This window comes from Chlorocebus sabaeus, chromosome 21 (assembly GCF_047675955.1).
Source record: "Chlorocebus sabaeus isolate Y175 chromosome 21, mChlSab1.0.hap1, whole genome shotgun sequence".
In the NCBI taxonomy this organism is placed as follows: Eukaryota; Metazoa; Chordata; class Mammalia; order Primates; family Cercopithecidae; genus Chlorocebus; species Chlorocebus sabaeus.
The window spans coordinates 49,204,444-49,228,392 of record NC_132924.1 but is presented as its reverse complement, the minus strand read 5'-3'; the positions used below and the strand labels follow the sequence as shown (position 1 = coordinate 49,228,392).

The following is a 23,949-nucleotide window of genomic DNA, read 5'->3' as shown; positions in this document are numbered from 1 at the left end:
ACATCTCAGGAGGGCGGCTGCTGGGTTTTTGTTGTTGTTGTTGTTGTTTTCATCTTTCTTGGCCAAAGGAAGCAGGTGGTAAGAGAACTCAACCACAGCTCCTGAACTCCTTGAGATTTACAGAGCTCTGTCACCTGGGGTAAGACTGTCATTCTTTCAGGTTTTCTTCCTGTCCAAGAAAACAGACACGCTGTTTTTCATGGTATTTTCAAACTGGAAGATCAAGACAGAAACTTTGGTCATCAGGAATGGAGAGATTGCCCAATGAAATGACAGAATTGATCATTAGGATGTTTGTTACTCAAAAAGCCAATTTTTTAAAGAAGCATGCATTAAAATTATTCCAACATACTAATGTGGCACACTCCTCTGCTGCCTAACGGCAAGTGTTGCTATTAGCAGAGGAAGATTTGTTCTAGGAAAGAAGTATTCTAGAGGGCCAGAAAGAACAGGTATTGCTCCACCCGGGTAAACGCTGACTTAACTCTGTAGGGCTGGCACGCTCTTTCCTCACCTCACCCCTCCTGCCAAGAACAACTGAGATCCAGAAATAGCAGAATTAGCGAGAGAAGAGGAAATATGCAGGACGGTGATGATGAGTATGCACGAGGGAGTGCCAGGCAGTTTTCATCGTTAATGTTCTCCGTCTATTGCTAGAGAAAATGTCTTTCCTTGGAGGAGGCATTGGCACGAGTTACTATAAACTCCCTCTGAATCTCAACACTTCTGGGACGCCGATTCTGCTCCTGGCCTGGGGCAGGGCGTGGGAGCTTGGAAGCCAGCGCTGCGCTCCCCGTGGGAAGCGATCGCCTACTCCATCAACTCGCGCCCGGGCACTTAGCTCCTCCCGTTTCAGGGCGCCGCCTCCCCGGATGGCAAACCCTATAAAGTGGCGGCGAATAAGGTTCCTCCTGCTGCTCTGGGTTTAGTCCAGCTACAAGGTCAGCGAGATCCCGCGCCCCCCGGAGTATCGCGTGCAGGAGCCATGGCACAGGAGCTATACCACGAGGAGTTCGCCCGGGCGGGCAAGCAGGCGGGACTGCAGGTCTGGAGGATTGAGAAGCTGGAGCTGGTGCCCGTGCCCCAGAGCGCTCACGGAGACTTCTACGTCGGGGATGCCTACCTGGTGCTGCATACGGCCAAGACGAGCCGAGGCTTCACCTACCGCCTGCACTTCTGGCTCGGTAAGGGACGGCGGGCGGCGGGACCCCGACGCGCCAAGGCGGGCGAGGGGAGGACGTAGGGGTCCGAGATTTGCAGACGTGGGAGCAAAGGGGACCGCAAACTGAGCTAGACTGGAGACCTGTCGGGCGGCCCTTTGCGGCCGGCCACTTTCTCCCCGCCGAAGTCAACTTGCCTGCTGCAAACGCGAGGCTCTGGCGTTGTCCGCAATTGACTCACCCCACAGGCTTTGACCTTTGCCAGGTGTAGTTCTGGGACTTTGGAGCTGGTGACTCTGGCTTCTTCCCCTTTCACCTTCAAGTCTCCAAACGCCACTCTTGTCCAGGGGCTCTGCCTCCGCGCACGCCGTCTCTAGCCAAGCCCTACTTACCTTCCGACAAGCTCAGTCCTGCTTTCCCTGTCAGGATGGAGAGGAAGTCGTAAAGTTTGGGTGCATGTGCCGCCGCTAGGGAGAAGTCTTTTTCTTTTCCTTCACACATTATTTTTGTTTGTTGCTTTCGGGCACTGGCACATTTTCTCTATGATTGCGGGGATTATTGTTCTGGGCCTCTTTAAAATAGGATTCTACCCGCACCACGCTGCTTGAGGGTCTGGTAGACAAAAACTCCACTTCATTAGGAAGCTGACGCCCTCAGATGGAAGCAAGAAAAAGATACAGATATTTTATATATAAATAAATAGCTCTATATGGATATTTCACATATTTATGTAGATAGACTGCTTTATTGTTATTATTTATTATTTATTTTAGCAAGGACACAAGATGGAACAGAAACTGTTCCTTCAGCAGTAGTAATTATTTTGAGCTGCGTTCGTGCCAGGCTGTCAGGACACTGAGCCTTGTGTGTTCTTTTTCCACCTTCTACTTTTACTCATAAACATCCTGAATGTCCACCCTCTCCCCAGGAGGTCTTGTGCCAGTGGGCACACCCTGTCTAACAACATGCCTATTCTCTGAGCCTTTTTGCCTTCTTTTAAAACTAGCTAGCCTGCCCAGTACTCGTGTTTGTTTAGTTTTATCCCTGAGCTTAGGAGGAAAACACACAAAACTACACACACACATACACATTTTTAAGTCCCTGAAAGCCAACATTGTAATTTCTAACACTTGAAGATTTTAAGAAACGAAATAGTGGAAAACATGGAATAGTGACTGTCTAAACACTGGCAAACACCTGGAACAGGCATTTGAGAAATGAGAAATGAAAAATATGTAGATGAAGATAAGACTTTTAATTATAATATTTGGAGTCAAAAATTTGTGTTAGTTTGAGGAGGCAGAGAAGGCTCAGCCCGAGTTCTAAACACATTTTGGTTTCTTGTTGCATTGCTGTTATTCCTATTATAATGCTGTAATATACTGTCATCTATTTGTATTTTGTGCCAGAAAACACTGAAACTTTAATATATAACCCATGTTCAAGAATGAATGATGCCAGATAGAATAATGATGTCCTTACAGAGGACTTCCCATGCAGAACTTGAATCTAATATGAATGAAAGTGTTTAAAATGCCACGTTTGCCACTTGAATAAATTAAAATGTGAAATCATTCCATATCTTACTGTAGACAGCAGTTAAGTTTGACTTTGTCAGACGACCGCAAGGGAGATTTGAACACAGTTCTTTAATTCTATACATTTTTATCCAAGTTGACTTAACTACTAAGTTTTGTAGGGTTTATAGATTCACCTTATTAACTTAATTATCCCCTTAATTATCCACTTGGTGCTCATAAATTTCAAAAATATAATAAAAAATGCTTTGAGCAGAAATGTTTATAATCTTAAAGACGTGCTAAAACTGAAGTCAATAACATGTTAATAACAAGCGAATTCATTCAGTAATTATTCAATATGGCCAGTACAGTACAAAGCACTTGTAGGTATGAATAATTAATGAACCTTCTCTGAAAGTTCATCACCTCAAAGGTGCAAAAAGACAGAAAGTGATATAACACAGGTAGAATGTGATAGTTACTGTGAAAGCACAAAGTGTCTGTGGTTATTGGGAAACAGAAGCCTTTACAGAAAAAAAAAAAAAAAAAAAAATGAGAGTATTTGGAAGGGTTTTTGTGTCAAGAGAGAATCATGGAGAGGAAAAAAGTTTCAAGTAAAATAGCCAACAGGACCTTCAGATGGGATTGCCCAACAGTTCTTCCTACTTCAGTTCCCTAAGAAAACAGAATTTCATCCAGAATAGTGTAGTCTAAGACCTAAATTAGGATGAATCCATGAGGATTCATCAGAGAGACAGATTGAGAGAAAGTCCCAGGAGAGAGAGCTGAACATCCAGGGAAAAAGAACATTTGGTTAAAGGGAATCAGCTGGAAGGAAGAGAAACTAAAGTTAAATTGAGATGAAAAAAGGTGCGTAGCATAGAAATGAAGAAACAGGCCAAATGGGAGGCAGAAAGGAGAAATAGGAAGAAGTTGGACCTAAAACGAGAGAGAAGAGAGGGAGAATCGTCTTTCCTGGTCTCTCCTTCCGTGTTTCCATAACACTCGGTATATCTCAGATTACATGTATTAACATCATATGCTTAAATGTAATGAAAGTAAAAATTTATTGCAAAGAACTTAAATGTTATTGCATTATCCCTTCTTTAAAAACATTTCAGCTTTGCACCTAGCAGTTTAAATGCATCCATTCACCTTCTGTTTCTAGTTCCTTATAGCACCAAATGAATGGGTAGGTCTAGATAGTAAAACTGCTCCCTGTCACATCCCTAACCTAAGCTACAAACACTTATCCTCATTCTTTCTGTTTGCCAGTTTTAAACTTTACCCAAATATATTTTAAAGCAGTATACATTTATGTTATAAGTGGGCTGTATCAGGCCTTGTGCCCTGAGAATCCAAAGGATTGGATTACAATATACGATACAAAGAACTTATATGAAGGACTGGCTAGGATGCTAAGAAACTGCATCATTTACATTGCTGGAGCATGGAGGTGGGTATGTGCAATGGTGCAGCACTCTGGAAAAGAGTTTAGTAGTTTCTTACAAAACCAAATATACTACTACCATATGACCCAGCAATTGCATTCATAGGTATTTATCCCAGAAAAATGAAATTTTGTGTTCACATAAAAACCTGTACCTGAATTTCCACAGCAGTTTTATTTGAATAAGCGAACACTAGAATCAGCCCAGATGCTTTTCAACAGGTGACTGGTTGAACAAGTTGTACATCTGTACCAACTAATACTACTCAGCAATAAAAAGGAACAAACTGTTGATACATACAACAACTTGGATGAAGTTCCAGGGAATCATGCTGAGCGAAAAATCTTAAGAGGCTTTATACTGTATGATCCCATTTATATAACATTTTTGAAATTACAAAATTTTAGATTTGGCATTGCCATTAGTTATGTATTGATAGGGTGAAGAGGGGATGATGTGGGCTGGAGAAGAGTGTATTATAAAAGGGCAACATGAAGGATGTTTTTGGTGGGACTATACAGCATCTTGATTGCGATAGCAGATGTATGAATTTGTTCATGTGATAAAACTTTATAGAACTAAATGCACATATACACACATGAATACAAGTAAAACTGAAAAAAATATGAAAAAAATAGGTGGATTATATCAATGCCAATATCCTGGTTGTGGTATTCAGTGCTGTACTGTACTATACATTAATATACTAAGCCATACTGTAATTTTACAAAGTGTCACTACTGGGGGATATTGGGTCTATTGATCTGTGTCTATCCTTCAACAGTACCAATCTGTTTTAATCACATTAGCTATATAGTAAACCTTAGTATCAAGTAGAGCGATTCCTCCCACTTTCTGCTTGTTTGTCGAGATGATTTTAGCTATTCTAGGGCCTGTGCCACACTATATAAATTTTGGAATAAGCTTGTATATGTCTGTAATAAACCTTACTGTGATTTTGATAAGAATAACATTAGGCCTATAGATCAATTTGTGAAGGATTGACATCGTTATTATGTGGAGTCTTAAAATCCATGAACACTAAATGTTTACATTTACTTAGGTCTTCATTGATATTTTGCATGCCATTTTGTAATTTTCAGTGTACAGTTCCTATTCGTTTTTTAAACTATATGCCTGAGTATTACAGTTTCTTTGGAGTGATTGTAAATAGCATTGCGCCTTTAATTTCAGTTTCCGCATGTTCATTGTTTCTATATAGAAATGTGACTGATTTTTTGTGTTACTGATGAATCTTGTATCCTGCTAATTTGCTCATTGTACTTTTTATTTCTAGGAGAGTTTTTTTTTTTTTGGTAGCTCTCTTAGAGTTCACTATGTAAACAATATTGTTGTCTCTAAATAGAGACCTTTTTATTTCTTCATATTCAATTTGTATGCCTTTTTTTTCTTTTTCTTATTTTATTGCAGTGGTTAGAACTTCCTGTACTATGTTGAATAAGAGTGGTGAGAGTTCACACCCATTTTCTGGATTTTATGGGAAAAACATTCAGTCTTTTACTGTTCAGCATTGTTAGCGCTACATTTTTTGTTGACTCTAATTATCATTTGAAGGTGTTCCTCTCTATTCCTAATTTGGCTTATTTTATTTTATCATGGATGGCTGTTGGATTAACCTAGTTTTAAACCCCTCTTTTTATCTATAAAATCGTTACAACCACAAAATACAGTAATTTGCAGGATGTACACAAGTTTAACATAATATAAAATAGCATGGCACAACATAGTATAACAGAACATAAAAGACACTGATAAAATCAGTGTAGGGAAACAACAAATGGAAATCATAAGCAGATTCATAGGGGAAAACTAAATTGTTTCTTAACCAGACTTTATACACAAAGTTCATAAGTTTCTAAACACTTTCTGGAATTCCATCATGCTACTACTGAATTTGATTCTAATTTTTGAATCCCAAGGCTGACATTGGCTTCATCAAGACCATCAACCTCTTTCAGGCAGCCTGTTTTATTCATACAGATATCCCCTGGCCAACCACATTACATAAGCATCAGCAAATGATAGCATAATTTAATTAACTTACTTTCAGTTCATTCATTAACTTCATGCCTGTCCATTTACATCTACTTAAAGAGATTCAGGTTTCAACTTGTAGTCAGGTAAGGGTGTTTATGTCAAATACATCATCTTTAGCACCTTTGATGTTAATCTTGATTCCAAGTTATCTCTTAAAGCATCATAAAAATCTACATCTACGTCTTTACGGTACTCTCAGTTAGGGTTTGGATCCCAAATTGGCAGAAGAATGACACCAGAGTCCTTTCAGATCGCAAAATTGCTGGTGTGTTAAATAATTAACTTTGACCACAGCAAGTTCACAAAATTGTTGTCATGCCAAGTAGTCTTCTAGCTACTGAGTTGTTTTTTGTTGTTGTTGTTGTTTTCCCCCCTCAGAAGATACTTGGTATATGGGTCTCCTTTGAGAGTAAGAGGGGGAATTGTAAGAAATCTGATTCTTTCTTTAATACAGCTGACTGATTTCCCTTCTTCAACTTTGGTGAATACTCTCAATTAGGGTTGTTCATGTGAACTATTAAATTATTACAGCTTCTAAACTTTTATGCATCAGTTATCCATGGCAGAAATTAACATACCTTGTCACTATAAAATTGTACCGTTAATGAGAGCCTGAGTACAAAAAATTACCCACAAGTGTACTGTAGCTTTTAAGAACCTGTGCTTCAGAGTCACACAAACCTACATCTGGTCCTTTTCTCCCAAAAGTTGCTTTATGACCTCAGAAAAGTTACCCAGCCTCTCTAAGCCTCCATTTTCTCTGTTCCAATCTAGTAGAAAATAGGTTCTGCTTTATTAGGTTGTTTGAAGATTAAATGAGATCATCCATGTAAAACACTGGCACAGTGTCTGGCCATTAGGGGTAGTATAAATGTATAATGTTGGCCATTATTATTTCTAGAGTCATTTAAGATTTTTATTACAGCTTGGATGTAGTAAAGAGTTTGAAGTGTTTTCCATAAAATGTGAGTACCCCTCCTGACTGTCCGTACTGTGACCTTTATGTATACTACAGACACTCGTTCTTACTAATTGTTTTGACCTTAGTGAAGTTACCTGGATGTGATCTGTATTACAATTGTGAAAATTAAATGTATGTTGTATGTAAAATACCCGGAACAATACCAAGTACATTAACACTTAATAAATGTTAGCATGCTGCTTCCTTTGCTCTTCTTTTCCTTCAGAGATCATTATTTCATTCAAACAAAACCAATCAGATAGTGAAGTAGGGAAAAAGACCAAAAAAATAGGAGTAAAATTAAATTATATTCATTTTCCCATTGTAAAAACCACTTATTTAATTATGGCTCGTGATGTTCATATTTCTCACAAACATTAATTCACATGTTGACATATCATAAAACCAAGGATTTATCCTAATAAAGGCTAAACCAGTTGTCAAATGTTTTCATAGCCTGATCTTATTGACCTTACCAAATTAATGTTTACTTAAATCTCATTGGAATAGGTTGTTTTATCTTCCCGAGCAACTTCACACAGCAGTGTTTCTTTTTAAAATTTTTGAAGGAATTGGAAAAAGCAGAAACAAAAACAGGCCGGGCACGGTGGCTCACATCTGTAATCCCCCAAAATTTAAGAGGCCAAAGCCAGAGGACTGCTTGAGGCCAGGAGTTTGAGACCAGCCTGGGCAACATACAGAGACCTTTTCCCTACACAACATTGTTTTTTTTTTTTTTTTTTTTTTTTTTTTGAGACAGAGTCTCGCTCTGTCGCCCAGGCTGGAGTGCAGTGGCTGGATCTCGGCTCACTGCAAGCTCCACCTCTCGGATTCACGCCTTTGTCCTGCCTCAGCCTGCCGAGTAGCTGGGACTACAGGCGCCCGCCACCTCGCCTGGTTAGTTTTTTGTATGTTTTAGTAGAGACGGGGTTTCACCGTGTTAGCCAGGATGGTCTCGATCTCCTGACCTTGTGATCCGCCCATCTCAGCCTCCCAAAGTCCTGTATTACAGGCTTGAGCCACCGCGCCCGGCTGCACAAAATACTTTTTTGAGAATTAGCAAAGCATGGTGGCATGCACCTGTAGTCCAAGCTGCCTGTGAGACTGAGGCGGAAGCATCACTTAAGCCCCAGAGTTTGGGGTTACAATGAGCTATGACTATGCCATTGCACTCCAGGCTTGGCAACAAAGCAACGCCCTCTCTCAAAAAATAAAAATAAAAAATAGACAAAAAAATTGTTAATTATTAGCAAAATAATATGTTACACTATTTTAGCTAAAAGATCTTTCTGTAGAAGACTGTTGTATTGACACATAATTGAAATGAAAATTTCTGACTCCTTTCATATCAGAAATTCTGCCTTAATCCTTCTTCTTGCTTGGTATTTGAGGTGCTGTTGTTCACTATTTTAGGAAAGGAGTGTTCCCAGGATGAAAGCACAGCTGCTGCCATCTTCACTGTTCAGATGGATGACTATTTGGGTGGCAAGCCAGTGCAGAATAGAGAACTTCAAGGATATGAGTCTACTGACTTTGTTAGCTATTTCAAAGACGGTCTGAAATACAAGGTAAGCAGCTCTCTCACTTTCCATTATGAATCCCTTTCTCCTCTCGTCCATCCATACCTCCTGTCTTCATAGAATGACAGTTCATTGAGGGCACAGTTTTTTGTTTTTTGTTGTTGTTGTTTTAATCTGTTTTGTTCATGGATATATCCCCAGTACCTGATGAATACACAGTAGGTGCTCAGTAAATGTTTGTGAAATGTGTGGTACAATATGTGAAATATTGTGACAATTTAATTTGATAGCTTAATTTTTTAAAAGAGCTTTCAGTTATGTCTTCACAAAACAACTTTTTAATATTTTGTAGCTATTTCAACATTTAAATTTTGGTAATTTGGGTCTTAAAAGTTTTCGTTTTTGCTATTCTAGAGAATCTCTGAAGTTTCTGCAAGTAACCGAAGCCTTCAAAATCTCAGTTGTTCTGGAATATATTAATACAGTATTTATAATAATTATAATTTTAGTTACTGTAAAGAACTATACATGTATTTCCAAAATAGTGTGGTTTGATCTTAGAAGGGATACAGATGAAACTTTTGAGCTGAAAATTCTGCAGGTAAACTACACACACGCGCATACACAATTTACCCACACTGGTCTGAAACACTGATCAATTGGCTTTACTTCTGAAAAACAAGAACAAATAGTTAAATGGTTCTATCCCTTTAAGGCAGCCTTCAGTATAGGACAGGGTTTTTTTTTTTGTCTTTTGTTTGTTTGTTTGTTTTGTTCCTTTTTTGTCATTCTCCCAGTTATCTTTCCAGATTGGCCCTCCCTTCATCATTCCTGCCACCCACCGCTCCACATGTGTTCTGTTCACGTGTGAGGAATACCCTCTCCAGACAAACATCACAGATTTCCGAAATCAAACACGCTCCAGCAAGTGTTCTGCACATCCCACTGCACCGCCTTGTCAGCATGCTACCCTAGTGAAGACCTGAAACCTTAGAGCTTCACTGCAATTCTGACTGTAATAATAACTCCACTTACTAAGATGGCAAGGCTTATTTACACCTTTGCCTGTTCAGAGTCTTGGTTGAATATTTTGTGATACTATTGAGATCAGAACAAAACACTTATATATTGTAGGTTCTCTTATGTCTCTTGAAATCATTTTTTTTTTCTAGGCTATGAACTACCCTAAATACAAAACTATTACCTCTCATTTTATTTGATTCACATGAGCTCCTACAGTTTATGACAAATTATACTGAAACTTCCTTTATGTCAGTGAACTCAACATTTTAAATAAGTTGAGTCTTGTAGTTACTAAAAGCAGGTGCTGTGACACCATCCTAGTTATGGACCCATTTCTGCCACATATGACGTTTTTCCTTTAGGGAAAATACAGAGCTTTCTGTGCTCAGTTTCCCTAAACGATAAATATTATAACAGCTTCCTCATACAGCTGTTGTATTAAGGAATAAATTAAATAATAAAGTAACTGTGGTCGGGCGTGGTGGTTCACGCCTGTAATCCCAACACTTTGAGAGGCCAAAGCAGATGAATCACCTGAGGTCAGAAGTTTGAGACCAGCCTGACTAATATGGTGAAATTCCCTCTACTAAAAATACAATAACTAACTGGGCGTGATGACATGCACCTGTAATCCTAGCTACTAGGGAAGCTGAGGCAAGAGAATTGCTTGAACCCAGGAGGCAGAGGTTGCAGTGAGCCGACATCATGCCATTGCACTCCCGCCTCAGAGACACGAGTGAAACTCCGTCTCAAAGCAGTAGTACATAGATGAAAACTTGTATTTATTTAATTATATAATGCTTATTCAACCAAGAAATGTGGCAGTCGTTGTAAAATTATGGACTAGGAAATCATTATATATATATATATTTTTAATTTGAGGTTTTAATTGTCCTGAAATTAACATTTAATCTATACCAACTTTTCTTGGAGAATGGTGGAAATTTAAAGTCGGTGGAAAAGAATGTACTAATGACAAATTAGCTCTAAGTTTCCTTACCATTATTATAGAGGTCTTTAATCTATCAGTGACAGTTTTGTTTATTCTGCAGCTCAGTTATGCACATATAATTAATTATAATTAATTGTGGAAATAAGGATATGGTTCATATCATTTAATTAGAAAAAATGAAAAGGTAAAAGATGATTGCAAATAATATAAGAAGATGTAGTTGATACAGTTAATATTTTTTCTTAAGCTTTTCTTTAATTCAGTGTGATTGTATTTCATTTTATTTTGTTTTGTTTTGGCTGGGGATGTACAGTCAAGATATTGCATCTCTCCTAGCTTACAGTAAAAACACTCAGGTCTAGCATATTTATTAATAGTAAGACTTGTTTACCAGAAAATATAGAAGACATTTGATTACTTTAAATGTAAAAACAAGGACCATACATAAGATCAGCCCATTCCTGGCCAGCACTCAATAACCATCTCTGTCCCAACCCTGTACCAGTGTGAACTTTTGGGTGCCTTCTGCTCTGGCTGCTGTCATCTGTACGTGTTATCTCTGACCCTCCTCTAGCCACCTGTCACCTTCTTCCCTGAAATGTTTGCCTTTTTGCTCATTAATGATTTGGGAGTCATTAGTGTCCAAAGGGCAAGAGCTATGGCTTCTTCTTTTTGTTTTTGCAGCAGCGTTTTATACACTGAAGGTTCTCAGTAAATACTTGCAGTTGTCAATTGAATGGTTGAAACAGAAAGAATAAAGAGACCAAACAAACACAATCTGTTGATTACCAAGGGGTTCTCTCTTGTCTTATGGAATAGGTGGCTATTTTAACTTGACCTGATGGTACAGTTTTGACATAAACACCAGCGGTATTATTGTACTTTGCTTTGTCTAGGTAGACATCTCATCAGTTTTCTCTTTGTTTTTTGTGTGTCTTCCCTCCATTCATCAGGCTGGAGGCGTGGCATCTGGATTAAACCACGTTCTTACAAACGACCTGACAGCCAAGAGGCTCCTACATGTGAAGGGTCGTAGAGTGGTGAGAGCCACAGAAGTTCCCCTTAGCTGGGACAGTTTCAACAAGGGTGACTGCTTCATCATTGACCTTGGCACCGTAAGTTTCATATACACATATCAATGTCTAAAGAAAAGTGAATTGCTTTCAGATCAAATCATATATACATGTCATTGAAAAGAATCACTTTTTCTACACACTGGAAAGGGGCCACGTTTATGTGAGATGAGTAATTGCCAAGTATTTAAATGACGCATGAAGTGAGACTTCAAAGGTTTTTCTTTGATAGGTTTAGAATAGTGATTTAGTTCTTCCTACCATAGAACAGATATTGACTAATTTTTAATACGTTTCCCCTTCTCTCTGAACAGAGCTTCCTCTAATTATTTTTGTCTCTAATTGTGCATGGGAAAACATAGCTTGAGGGGGAAACTGGTTCCCCCAGCAACAAAAGGTTCTAGAATATAATATGGACATAAGATGAATCTAAACAGCCACCTAAAGAATTGTAAAGATGTATTTTGACATACATATACACACACATCATACCGTTTCACACTTTTCAATTAGCAGAAGTACAAATATCAAGTATCATCTTAACAACATGGGCAATGGTATATTATATCTGACTTATGTTTTCTTCCTGGAAGACGCTTCTCTAATATCAGGTATATTTATTAATCATTATTGTCATGACAAAGAAGCATTATTGCAAGACTCTTTGCTAGACTCTAGAAGGTAGGATATAAGTTGTATCTTTAAAACTTTGTTAAGTTTTATAATAGAAATAAAGAGCATTTCCCTCCGCTGAAAAACCATGTGCAAAAGCAATGAAAGCAAGAAAGCACAGAACTTACAAGGATCTCCTCTTCCTGCTTTTCATTATCATAATTTTCATCACATCATACAGCTCAACATTCTAATTATCATTCCTAACATTTCTGGGCCAAACGTTATAACAGAGTCATGAGCTGACCTGCATTGCTTCAGTTAGCATGAGGCTTGTATGTGGAATTTGCTCAAGGTTGCACAGTCAGTAAATGATGAAGCCAGGATTAGACTCTCAGCATATCTGATGCCCCACTAAGCTTTTTGTTTTATTGCATCTACTTGGGCAGTATTTTGGGATAAAGCAGTAGACAGAAGCCAAAAGAGCTTATTCCATTGGCATAGAGGAGGGACACAAAGGATTCTGAAAACAGAGTTACAAAGTTCTGTTTAAGCAATATTAATTTAACAACAGTACAGAGATTAAATGTACTAAGGTTATACATTGTTTGGAAAATGACCCCAAGATACAAACTGCATCAGTTTCTTTAAGTGAGCGTGCATCTATAGTTTTATTACTACTTATACATAATCCAACTGTCTTGGATCATACCAGCTTGTGTGCAAAGTTGAGATCGCAATAATATAAATGCCCAAAGTACAATTCTTAATATTATACGTAGACATCTACACCCTAAATGGCAGTACTTTTGCCCTGAATCTCACAATAAATTTCATGGGAAAGTCCTTTTCAACTTCAATAGCTAATTCATTCTCCTAGCAGATTTAAGTCCTGACTCTCAGATCTAGGCAGAATACACATACTATTCCACCTTTTCATTCTCCCCTCCCGCCGCCACCCCCTACACTATAAATAAAGAAAGAAATAACTCGTGCAAATAAATGTCTACAGCCACACAGTTCCAAAAGCAGTTGCACCATTCAGTCTCTCAAACCCTATGCACAATGATTTTCTCTCTCAACTTTCATCTCCACCATTTACACTCTAAAGCCCTTTATAATATATAAGTGCTTTTGAAAATAAAATGGCATTTTTATTAGAAAAAGGAGACCTCAGTTCTCATTCCAGTTGCTGTACTCTGAGGTTCTCATCTGTAAAAGTAGATATTCGATTAGGTGATCGTGAGGATCCCTAAACAAGAAGGACGCTTCCCAATGATAATGTAATTAATGACTGCCATTACTTGTAAGTATTTCTTTTCTTAAAAAAAAATTGTTGTGTATAATGTAATTGCTATGTGAGTATAATAATCTATTCAATTATCATGAATAGCTTCCAGTTGAGCTTTCTAACTATCTGCTATGATCTTGGCAACTCACTGTCTCTGAGCCTTAACTTCCTCATTTGTTTTTACATCTTGAGTCTGATTTCTGATGCCACTTTTATCCTTAGCTAACTATGATTCAGTCTCATCTGACGCACAGTCACATCTGGGAAATGGCAGTTATCATCCCAGTTTCAAAAGGGGAAACAAAAGCCTTAGGCCTTAGAAGGTATGTGCAAGTCACTCCACATTCATGCCAGTTGCGTGGTGACCCAGGATGGGGCCTGGTTTTTCTATTCCTACTTTACATTCTTTTCATGGCACTAAGCTAACTTGGTAGTATATTAGATAGTATGGCCTGGTAATAGAATGTCTTGCGATAGTTTCGGAATCTGCTGAATTCAAACCTGATGATGCCTAATCTGCTGAGATTCCACTGAAAGCAGTAGTATTCACTAAATCATTTATCATTTTGCGGAACAAATACAGAGTTTCCACTATGGGCCAAGTAGTTGGGTGTGGTGGTAGACAGGTTGTAGTTCTTATGTCGTATACTCTCTTCTCATAGTCAACCTGTGGGAGTATGGCCCACAAATCCAGGTTCATGCAATAGGGACAGAGTCTCTATTATAAGGTTCCAGGGCATTCGTCTATTTAATAGTAAGTTATTTTATATAGTTAATTTTATTTAATAACTTTCAAGTTCTCTTCTCCCATGCCTTATAAAAGAGATATATGGAATGAAAGATATTTGTTGCAGAGGTACTGGTGCTTGGTTATCTGTTATATTCTGGAATTTTCCTATACACAAAAGGGATACCCTGGTGAGAATCAAGCACCAGATTCCTACATAATCTACAATAAATACTTCCAAGATCTGTGTTTGTGTTATTAACCTTTAGCCAGTTGGTGTGTTGCCAAAAGTTTCTGAATGGTGATAAGATCTTGAACTACCTTGGCAGCTTTATTTTGGGGTGTGTCAGTAAACAAAGAAATACACGTAACTAACTTTTCTGTACCATAATATTTTAATAGTAGTCATTACACTAGTTATTTAAAGACAACCTTCTGTGTCAGAGAGCCTAAAAGGATGCCAGTGCAGTTTCTTCAAGTTTGTATTATGACCCAGGTATGAAAAATTTAATTTAAACATCCAGTTGTCACCCAGCTAAGGCCACCTAGCCAAAACTAAGTTTATGGATATAACCTAAATCCCATACCTTGATCACATATCAGAGAAATCAGCTTTTTTGATCAACAGTCGCTATTATTAATATGTTATTCCATTATCTCTTAGAAACATTTGTACTTTTATTGAATTCTAGATTATAGTAAATATTCCCAGACATTACAATATAACCTCCTCAGCCGGAGGCATAAGATAGTATAATTATCAGTTTAGCCAGTTTGAAAGGGAAGAAAATCATCAATATTTTGGAGAATGATTTAGACTCATTGTCTCATATTTAGCATATTTTTAGAAAATAATATGAAACGTGGCTAGATCTTACCAATTTATGGAGTCATTGGAAAAACACTTTAGAACAATATATTTTAAGGGTGGTGAATTTATTAGTCATGATTTTCCCACTATTTTTAAAGATATGAAGTATTTTTAGAAAATAGTAAAATTACATCTGAAAATACTGTAAAATACTTCGGGTAACTGCAGAATGTGAATGATAGTGAGAAAAAAGCCCATATTCTTAAGATTTGGGGTCTGAGGTTAACTCTTGAAAAGGTATGTCACAGTCAGCCACTAGTGAAGAATTCGATTTCCCAGGAGTAGGAATTCCTGTGGTGAGTTACTGATCCTGATGTTCCCATGTTCTGTCTCCTTGTTGTTTGGTCAGTGATGCAGCTTTACCCTGTTCTCCTCACTATTTAGAATCGATCACACCCTCTCCCATTGTTCAGTCATGCTGCTTTGAGAAAACGGTCTCTACTTCCTCATTTACCAGTCAGTCTTTAACCCACAGTCCGACTTTCACTCCCACAGTTCCTCGGAAACTGTTCTTGTTATGGGCATCAATGACCCCTGCTAAATCCAGTGGACACCATGACATTATGCACTTGATTCTTGTGTTACAACCCACACTGTTGACTTTTCCCAGCTTCTCCAGCCTCACTCCTCCCCTGGCTTCCTTGTTTTTCTCCCTTTCAGGCCACTCTTATTCTTCTTTGTATGGCCTGCCCACCCCTTCAAGTGCTTTTTTAAAGGATTTTAATTATTGTATCTTCTTTTATACATTTTTCCTAAGCAAACTCATCCTCACCCAGAGTTTCAGCTACTACCCATGAGTCAATCTAAACTTTCAATCTAACTCAGACCTCTTGTCTGAGCTCCAAGTCAATAAAATTTCAGGTATTTCATGTCGTGTGTGTCATAAGAACCTCAAACTCAACACGTCTAGAAAATGGTTTCTTCTCTAATTGTCTTTATTTTATCAATGGAGCCACCACTCACTCAGGTTTTCAAAACCAAAATCCAGGAGTGATCCTGACAACTTCTCCTAAGGGCTCCACATTCATTTAATTGGTATCCTAGCCTATTCTACCTTCTAATTATCTCTTGAATCTTTCCTGTTCTCTTCACTGCTGTTGATACTGTCTTAGTACCCCGTGCCTGACACATTCCTTCAAGTCACCAGACTTTTGCTTTTGCAGATTGATTCCTTTGCCTAGAATACTCACCTCTTCTTTGGCACCTTTCTCCAGCAGGCATCCAATATTTTCTCATCCTTTGATATTCACTTCAGATATTGCCTTCTTCATAGTTTGTTTCCTGACCTTTTCTTCTTCTCCTGTCCAGTGTCCCAGTCCTTTAGGGTCAGGTCTAGACTTAACTTTCCTGTCATTATGCAGAGACTTGCTTCTCAGCCTTTTCTATATTGCTTGTCTGTTTACTTATCAGCCTTCCTCACTCACTGTGTTTCTGAAATATAAAGCCTAGAACTTACAACCACTCAACAAATGTTTCAACAAATGTATATCCATCCAGCATAAAGTATATGGCTCATGCAGTCACGTGTCTAGAGTGTTTTTTATTCATTTATAGCTCAACCCTATTCTCAACCCCATTTATAGCTATACCCTATTCTTAAGCTCCTATTTCCCCAGAAGGTTTAAAAATAATTTCAATTTATTGAAATGAATTTTGAATGGCCAATAAGTAAATGAAAAAATGCTCAACATCACTAATTATCAGGAAAATGGAAAGCAAAACCACTATGAGATATCATCTCATCCCAGTTAGAATGGCTGTCATCAAAAACACACACAGAAAAAACAAATGCTCATGAGGATGCAGAGAAAAGGGAAGTCTTATACACTGTTTGTGGTAATATAAATTCCTACAGCCATTATGAAAAATATTATGGAAGTTTCTCAAAAAAATAAAAATAGAACTACCATATGATCCAGCAATCCCACTACTGGGTATTTATCTAAAGGAAGGGACATTAGTATATCAAAGGGATACACATGCCCCTATGCTGATTGCATCACTATTCACAATAGCAAACATATGGAATCAACATAAATATCCATAAATAAATGAAGAGATAAGGAAAATGTGGTATACACACAATGCAACAATAATCAGCCATAAAATAAAGAATGAAATCCTTCCATTTGCATCAACATGGATGAACCTGTAGGATATTATGTTAAGCAAAGTAAATCAGGCACAGAAAGATAAATATGTCATGTTCTCATTCAAATGCAGGGACTTAAAAATAAGTTCATAGGTCTAGAGAGTAGAATTGTGGTTATTAGAGACTGGGAAGGGTAGGGGGACGGGAGGATAGGGAGAGGTTAATTAACAGATACAAAATTATAGCAAGATAGGAGGAATGAGTTCTGTTCTACTGTTCTATAGTGCTATGTGGTGAATACAGTTAATAATCATTTATTGTGTATTTTTTCAAAGCTAGAAAAGGATTTTGAGTGTTCCCAATACAAATAAGTGATAAATGTTTGAGGTGATTGATATGCTAATTACTCTGATTTGATCATTACACACTTTATATTTGTATCAAAATATCACTCCGTAACCAATAAATATGTACAATTTTTACATGTCAGCTAAAAATAAAAGGGAGTAAAGGTGAATTTTGTTAGCCATTAAAGCAGTTTGAACTTATCCTACCCATCCTCTTTTCCATCCCTCAGGAGTAGGGGACATATATGTAATATTATGGCCTGAGAGTCAGGAGTGAGGATGAGGATGAAAGTGTGAGTCTGGTTTGTAGTCATCAGTCCGCACTAATCTATAACCTTCATTGAGCTGTAGTCAATAACCTCCATTGAGCTGTAGTCATTCCATTAATTCCATTAATTCTTGAGTTTTGGGCTTTGGCCTCTGTTCCCAAGATTTGCTAGGGAATATCCACAGGCTCATTTTAGGCTTCTGATGTCATGGCCACATATTACTACAACACCCTTTCTGGTTCTGTCAGCCACCACTGCACTCTTCTCAGGAACTCTGCTTTGTTTTTCTCAGACTACCCTGGAGTTGTGGGACACTGTATCCTCATCGTACCAGTGCCCCTTGGCCCAATGGCTTGGATGCTACCCTCAGTCATTTCTGCTCTAATGCTTAGGCTCGTGGATGGGTATAGGACAAATCAATTGGAAAGGAAGTGTGCTGGGCTCTTCTCAAAGATTCATTGCTTTGGGTTAGATGTCCTACTTTTTTCAGTCTTTTTTACTTTTTGAACCAGACAAAGTAGTCTTACACCACCTCACATTCTTGCCTACTCTATGGTTCCTGCAAAATACACTCTAGCCCCTAAGACCAACACTGTGCTACTTAAGATGCAAGACCAGCTTTCGAAACAGCATCCTCACTTACTCCTGGCCAAAAAACTGTAGCAAAATCAAGTTTCTTTTAAATTAAAACTATGTTGGCTTTCAGACTTTTGTCTCTGCTATTACTTAGAAATGCTTATTTTAAAACTAAAGACTGAACCACATCTTCTCTGTTCTAGATAAATTTGTCCTTACTCCCAAAGTAATGCATACCACTAGATTTATAAGAGGAAAGCCTCGAGGCAACAAGAATGGATAATGGGAAAGATACACCAAATCTTAAATCTCTAAAATGTACCCTGAAGTAAAAGTAGGGATGAATGGCATTTATTCTGTGCCTAGTATGTGCTGAGTGAATAGGATTATAAGGATAAACAGCAGATACACTTTGACCTTCAGGTACTGTCAAATGCTGGGAGGTATAGACGCATACTACAAGTAAGAGGATGACAAGGTAAAATGTGAGACATGCTGGAGGAAAGGTGTAAACACATTATAATTGGAGAAAGGATGAGGGCTCTGTAAAGTTAGCCGAGAGAAAGGACAAGAGAGAGAGAGACCCAAGGTCAGGCGAGTAAATTTACTAACCTGCCAGACTGCTTCACCACAGTCCGAGGAGGTAGCCCTGAGCTTACAAAGTGAGGGATTTATATGGAGGAGAGAGACCCTGGGGTTGTTTGTCGGTTAACCTTACCACATATCATCTCATGACCAGCTTACAATATAGGAATTTACAAGAGGATATAACTTAGGTTTCTCCATGTTTCTCGTGACCTCCCCCATGCCGCCTGTAGAGCTGTAAGCAAGTCTGGTGACCTTGCTGTAGCGCCTGGATAGGGGTCCAGGAATGCAGCTGCAGAGTATTCCCGGTAAGGGTTAACTGCATTGGGTTGGGGTGGGGGAGGTCTGGGGCAGCTTGTCCCTAACATTCCAGCCTTTTAATAGGTAATAGAAGAGGGGTGCCGTTGTCATCTGGCTGCTTCTTGCTGGATAGGGGCGATGGTTGTGGGGAGAGGCTGGGTAGTAGGGACTGCAGTTCCTGGAGCTGTTGGTATTTTTGGAGTAGCATCATATCTTGTACTGTTCCATTGGTGAAGGTTCTAACATGGTCCTGTAAAAACTGGATGAGGAGCTGTAAGAGACATGGGCCAAGTGCTAAATGGAAGAAGAGGGTAATGGCAGGGCCTAAGAAGGGCAGTAGCCAGGGTGCTCAGGAGTTACGAAATCACTGGGGCTAGGAATTTGAAAGGCGCTGCCTGATTCAGAAGAATTTTTTTTTTTTAGATGGAGTCTTGCTCTGTTGCCCAGGCTGGAGTGCAGTGCGCGATCTCTGCTCACTGCAAGCTCCACCTCCTGGGTTCATGCTACACACCATTCTCCTGCCTCAGCTTCCTGAAAAGCTGGGACTACAGGCGCCCACCACCACGCCTGACTAATTTTTTGTATTTTTAGTAGAGAGTTTCACCATGGGGTTTCACTGTGTTAGCCAAGATGGTCTCAATCTCCTGACCTCGTGATCCGCCCACCTCAGCCTCCCAAAGATCTGGGATTACAGGCGTGAGCCACTGTGCCTGGCCAGAAGCTTTCTCACTTATTCGTCGAGCAGCATCTTGTACTAGTCCTGACTGGTTAGTATGGAAACAGCACTCTTCTCCTAAAAAGATGCACAGTCTGCCTTTCTTGGCAGTGAGGAGATCTAAACCTCGACAGTTTTGAAGTGTCACTGCTGCTTAAAGAGTCTAATTGGAATTGGAGAGCAAGTCTATTTGGGATTGGAGACCCCTTCGTGGGGTTTTGGGAGGGCCTGGTCGGCTTGTTAGTGGAGGAGATGGCAGATGAGGGAGTGTTGGGAGGTATTCTCCTAGCTGAGAGTTAGAAGGGGGCCTGTTTTGTAAGAGGAAAGGGAGTCCGTACATTAACTCAAATGGACTGGGGAAGCAGGGTGCTTTTGGACTGGCTCTAATGTTGGCCAGTGCTATGAGCAAAAGGGAGGTCCATGGTTTTTGGACTTCAAGAGTGAGTTTGGGTAACTGAGCCGTAAGGATCCCATTTGCCCTTTTGACTTTTGCGGATAACTGGGGCCAGTATCAGATATGGAGACACCACTGGACGCCAAGGGACTGAGAAAACTGTTGAGAGATTTGGGAGATGAAGCTAGGGGGCACGGTCTGATTGTATGGAGTGAGGGAGACCAAATCTAGGGATGATTTCTATTACAAGAATTTGGGAGATTTCTGTGACCTTTTCTGAAGAGGTAGGAAATGCTTCTACCCACCAAGAGAAGGTGTCTATAAGAGTAAGACTAAATTTTGTCCTCTTGACGGGATGCATGTGGGTGAAGTCTATTCGCCAGTCCTCCCCTCTGAGCTGATGTGTAGGGTTGGAGGGAGAGTGGAGGGCCTTGGGAGGAAGTAACAGAGCATATACAACAGCTTGAGGTCATGTTTCTTAGTGAGGTGAATCGATGGGGGGAGGAGAAATAGGGCAAAGGAGTAGGTATGGGGGTGCATACTGATATGGAAGGATTGGTGAGGAGATGTCAGAGTTTCTTTGGTTTGCTCTTGGGGGAGGATGAGCTTTTGATTTTTGACTATCCAGTCCCCTTGAAAGGAGGCTCCTTGCTGTAGTAGCGAAGCTTTCTTGGTGGGAGAGTTGTTGGGTTGGGTTGCTGGGGTAACGAGGAGGAGGGGGCAAAGGCAGAAGAAAGGGAGGCTTCTTTAGCTGCCTCATCAGCCTTTCTGGTCCCTCTTGAGATTTCATCTGATCTTGTTTGATATCCTCGACAGTGTATAACTCCTGCTTTAGCTGGGAAGTGTGCGGCCTGAAGGAGTTGGTAAATAAGGGGGCCATTATTGATAGGGGTTCCTTTGGCAGTAAGGAATCCTCTCTCTTGCCAGATAACAGCATGGGAACGAGGAATGTGATAGGTATATTTGGAGTCTGTATAAATGTTGACTCGTTTGCCTCTGGAAAGGGTTAAGACCCTGGTGAGAGCTATGAGTTCTGCTTTTTGGGAGGAGGATCCTGAGGGTAGGGGCTTGGCTCAATTACTTGGTCATGGGAAGCAACTGCATATCCAGCAATTTGGGGGGAGCCAGTGGGCCCAGAAGAGGAGCCATCTATGAACAGCTAGTCATCGGGGTTAGTGAGAGACTCGGAGGAAATGCTTGGGAAATGTGGCTGTACGTGGTCCAGGATATCCGTGCAAGAATGAGTAGGAGGGGAAGAGGATACGGGGACTAAGGATGCTGGGTTGAGGGGAGCACTTCTGGCAAGACTGAATTTGGGATATTTAATAAAGAGGGCATGGAGTAATTGAATCCTGGAAGGAGGAAGGGAGCTTAATGCTCGGGAGGAGAGGAGATCTTGTAGATTATGAGAACTGCGGACGGTGGTATTCTGGCTGAAAGTTAGTTTCCTGCTTTCTAGAGCTAAGCTGGCCACCGCTTCTAGTGCTTTAAGGCAGATTGGCCACCCTTTGACTGTGTTATCTAGTTGTTTAGAGAGGTAAGCTACAGGGGCAAAGGAAGGAGGATTTCCTTTCTGTTGTCCTAAGACACCGAGGGCTATTCCTCAGCTTTCAGCAGATATGGAGAGTGAAAGGTTGGGAGATATCAAGTAAGGATGGAGCTGACACAGTGACAAGAGCAGTTTGGAGTCTGTGGAAGCTGGGGAGTATGTTATGTGAGGGGTTTAGGGGTTCATTGAGAGAGCCTTTGGCAGCTTCATAGAGGGGATGAGCTAGGAGGGCAAAGTTGGAAATCCATATTCTAAAGAAGCCTGCTAGCCCTAGGAAGGAAGGGATTTCACTTTTGTAGGAGGGTGGGGGTAGATTTTCTTTTAATGCTGCCCCGGCTGGAGTCATAGCCTGGGCCCCAGGGGAAAGTTGAATTCCTAAGTAGGTCACCATGGAGGTGGAGACTTGGGCCTTGGAGGGGGAGACCCTATACCCTTTGATAGCAAGAAAGTTTAAGAGAGTAGCGGCCGTGTGTGTTTGAGAGTCTTTTAGAGAGGGGCTGCAAAGAAGAAGGTCATCCATGTATCGAAGAAGACAACTGGGAGACAGGTTTAAGGAAGTGAGCTCTCTGGCTAGAGCTTGTCTGAAGAAGTGAGGGCTATCCCTGAAGCCCTGAGGGAGGACAGTCCATGTGAGTTGTAGTGACTGGAGGGTGTCAGGGTCAGTCCAGGTGAAAGCAAATAGGTTTTGGGAATCAGGGTGTAGGGAAATGGTAAAGAAGGCATCCTTCAGGTCAGTTTTGGTGTAGTGGGTGGTGTTGGCGGGGACGAGAGAGAGAAGTGTATAGGGGTTAGGGACTATGGGATGAATAGGGAGGACAGCCTGAATGATGGCTCGGAGGTCGTGAACAAGTCGGTATGAGCCATCAGACTTTTTAACAGGGAGGAAGGCGTGTTATATGGAGAGTGTGTTGGTCTAAGAAGACTGCGTGAGCAGAGCTTGTTTGTGATGGGTTAAACAAGCTTTAACCCATTTTGGTGGGTTAGAGAGATGGGATACTGAGGAACACTGGGAAATTTGGAGGGGTCTTTTAACTGGATTTTGATAGGGTCATGGTGAGCCGCTGTGGAAGGGTTAATGAGAGAGGCAGGAAGTGGGTACTGGGGAGAGGGGTCAGGGGCCAGACTAGCGGAGAGGAGCAGGAGGGGCCTCTGGTTGAGGGGGGCAAGAAAAGGTGATAGTAGCTTTGACTTTGGCTGAAAGGTCTCAGTCTAGAATGGGGGTGGGGCAACGAAGCATGACAAGGAAAGAGTGTGAGAAAACAGCATCAAACAGGAAACAAGTAAGAGGTGTGGTGGCAAGTGGACGTGAGATGAGTCTGTCAACACCCACAACTGAGACTTGAGAGGGATGAGTGGGTCCTGAGAACTCAGGCAAAGCTGAGTAGGTGGTCCCACTATCAATGAATAAAGAGATCGGCTTACCTGCTACTAGTAGAGTTACCCTGGGCTCCGATGCAGTGATGGCAGTGGGAGCTGGGGGCCAGGGGCCAGGGACCCTGGGCCTCATCAGTCTTCAGCGGCTAGGCCAAGGAGCTGTGGGAGTGCAAGCAATTCTTCACTTTTTGTCTTGTTGAAGGATTGGTGGCTCTGAGAAGCAGGCTTGTCTATCCATCTGTTGAGAGGACAGTCAGACTTCCAGTGGCCTGTCTGCTGGCAGACTGGGCAAGGGCTCTTCAGCACTCATTGGTTGGGACATCCCCGCATCCAGTGGCCTTCTTTGCCACACTTAAAACAAGGCCCAGGAGGGTTGCTGCTCTCGGGTCTTTTGTGCCCTTGGGTACTATGGCTAGGCTGACGGATAGCCACTGCTAGAAGCTGGTATTTAGCACGATCTCTTTGGGCTTTATCTAATTTATTTTGCTCATCCTGTTATTAAAGACTTTGAAAGCCAGGTTAAGGAGGT

General features: G+C 40.5%; 1 protein-coding gene across 1 annotated transcript in view; it reads left to right on the top strand.

The window, feature by feature from the left end:
• Positions 1-807: 807 nt before the first annotated feature.
• Positions 808-23,949, top strand: part of SCIN (scinderin) — an 84,024-nt gene continuing 60,882 nt past the window's right edge. The window contains exons 1-3 of the mRNA XM_007982014.3: positions 808-1,184; positions 8,564-8,718; positions 11,599-11,760. Coding sequence (XP_007980205.1) covers positions 986-1,184; positions 8,564-8,718; positions 11,599-11,760 — 516 coding nt within the window. The 5' untranslated portion in view covers positions 808-985. The remainder of the gene's footprint in view (positions 1,185-8,563; positions 8,719-11,598; positions 11,761-23,949) is intronic.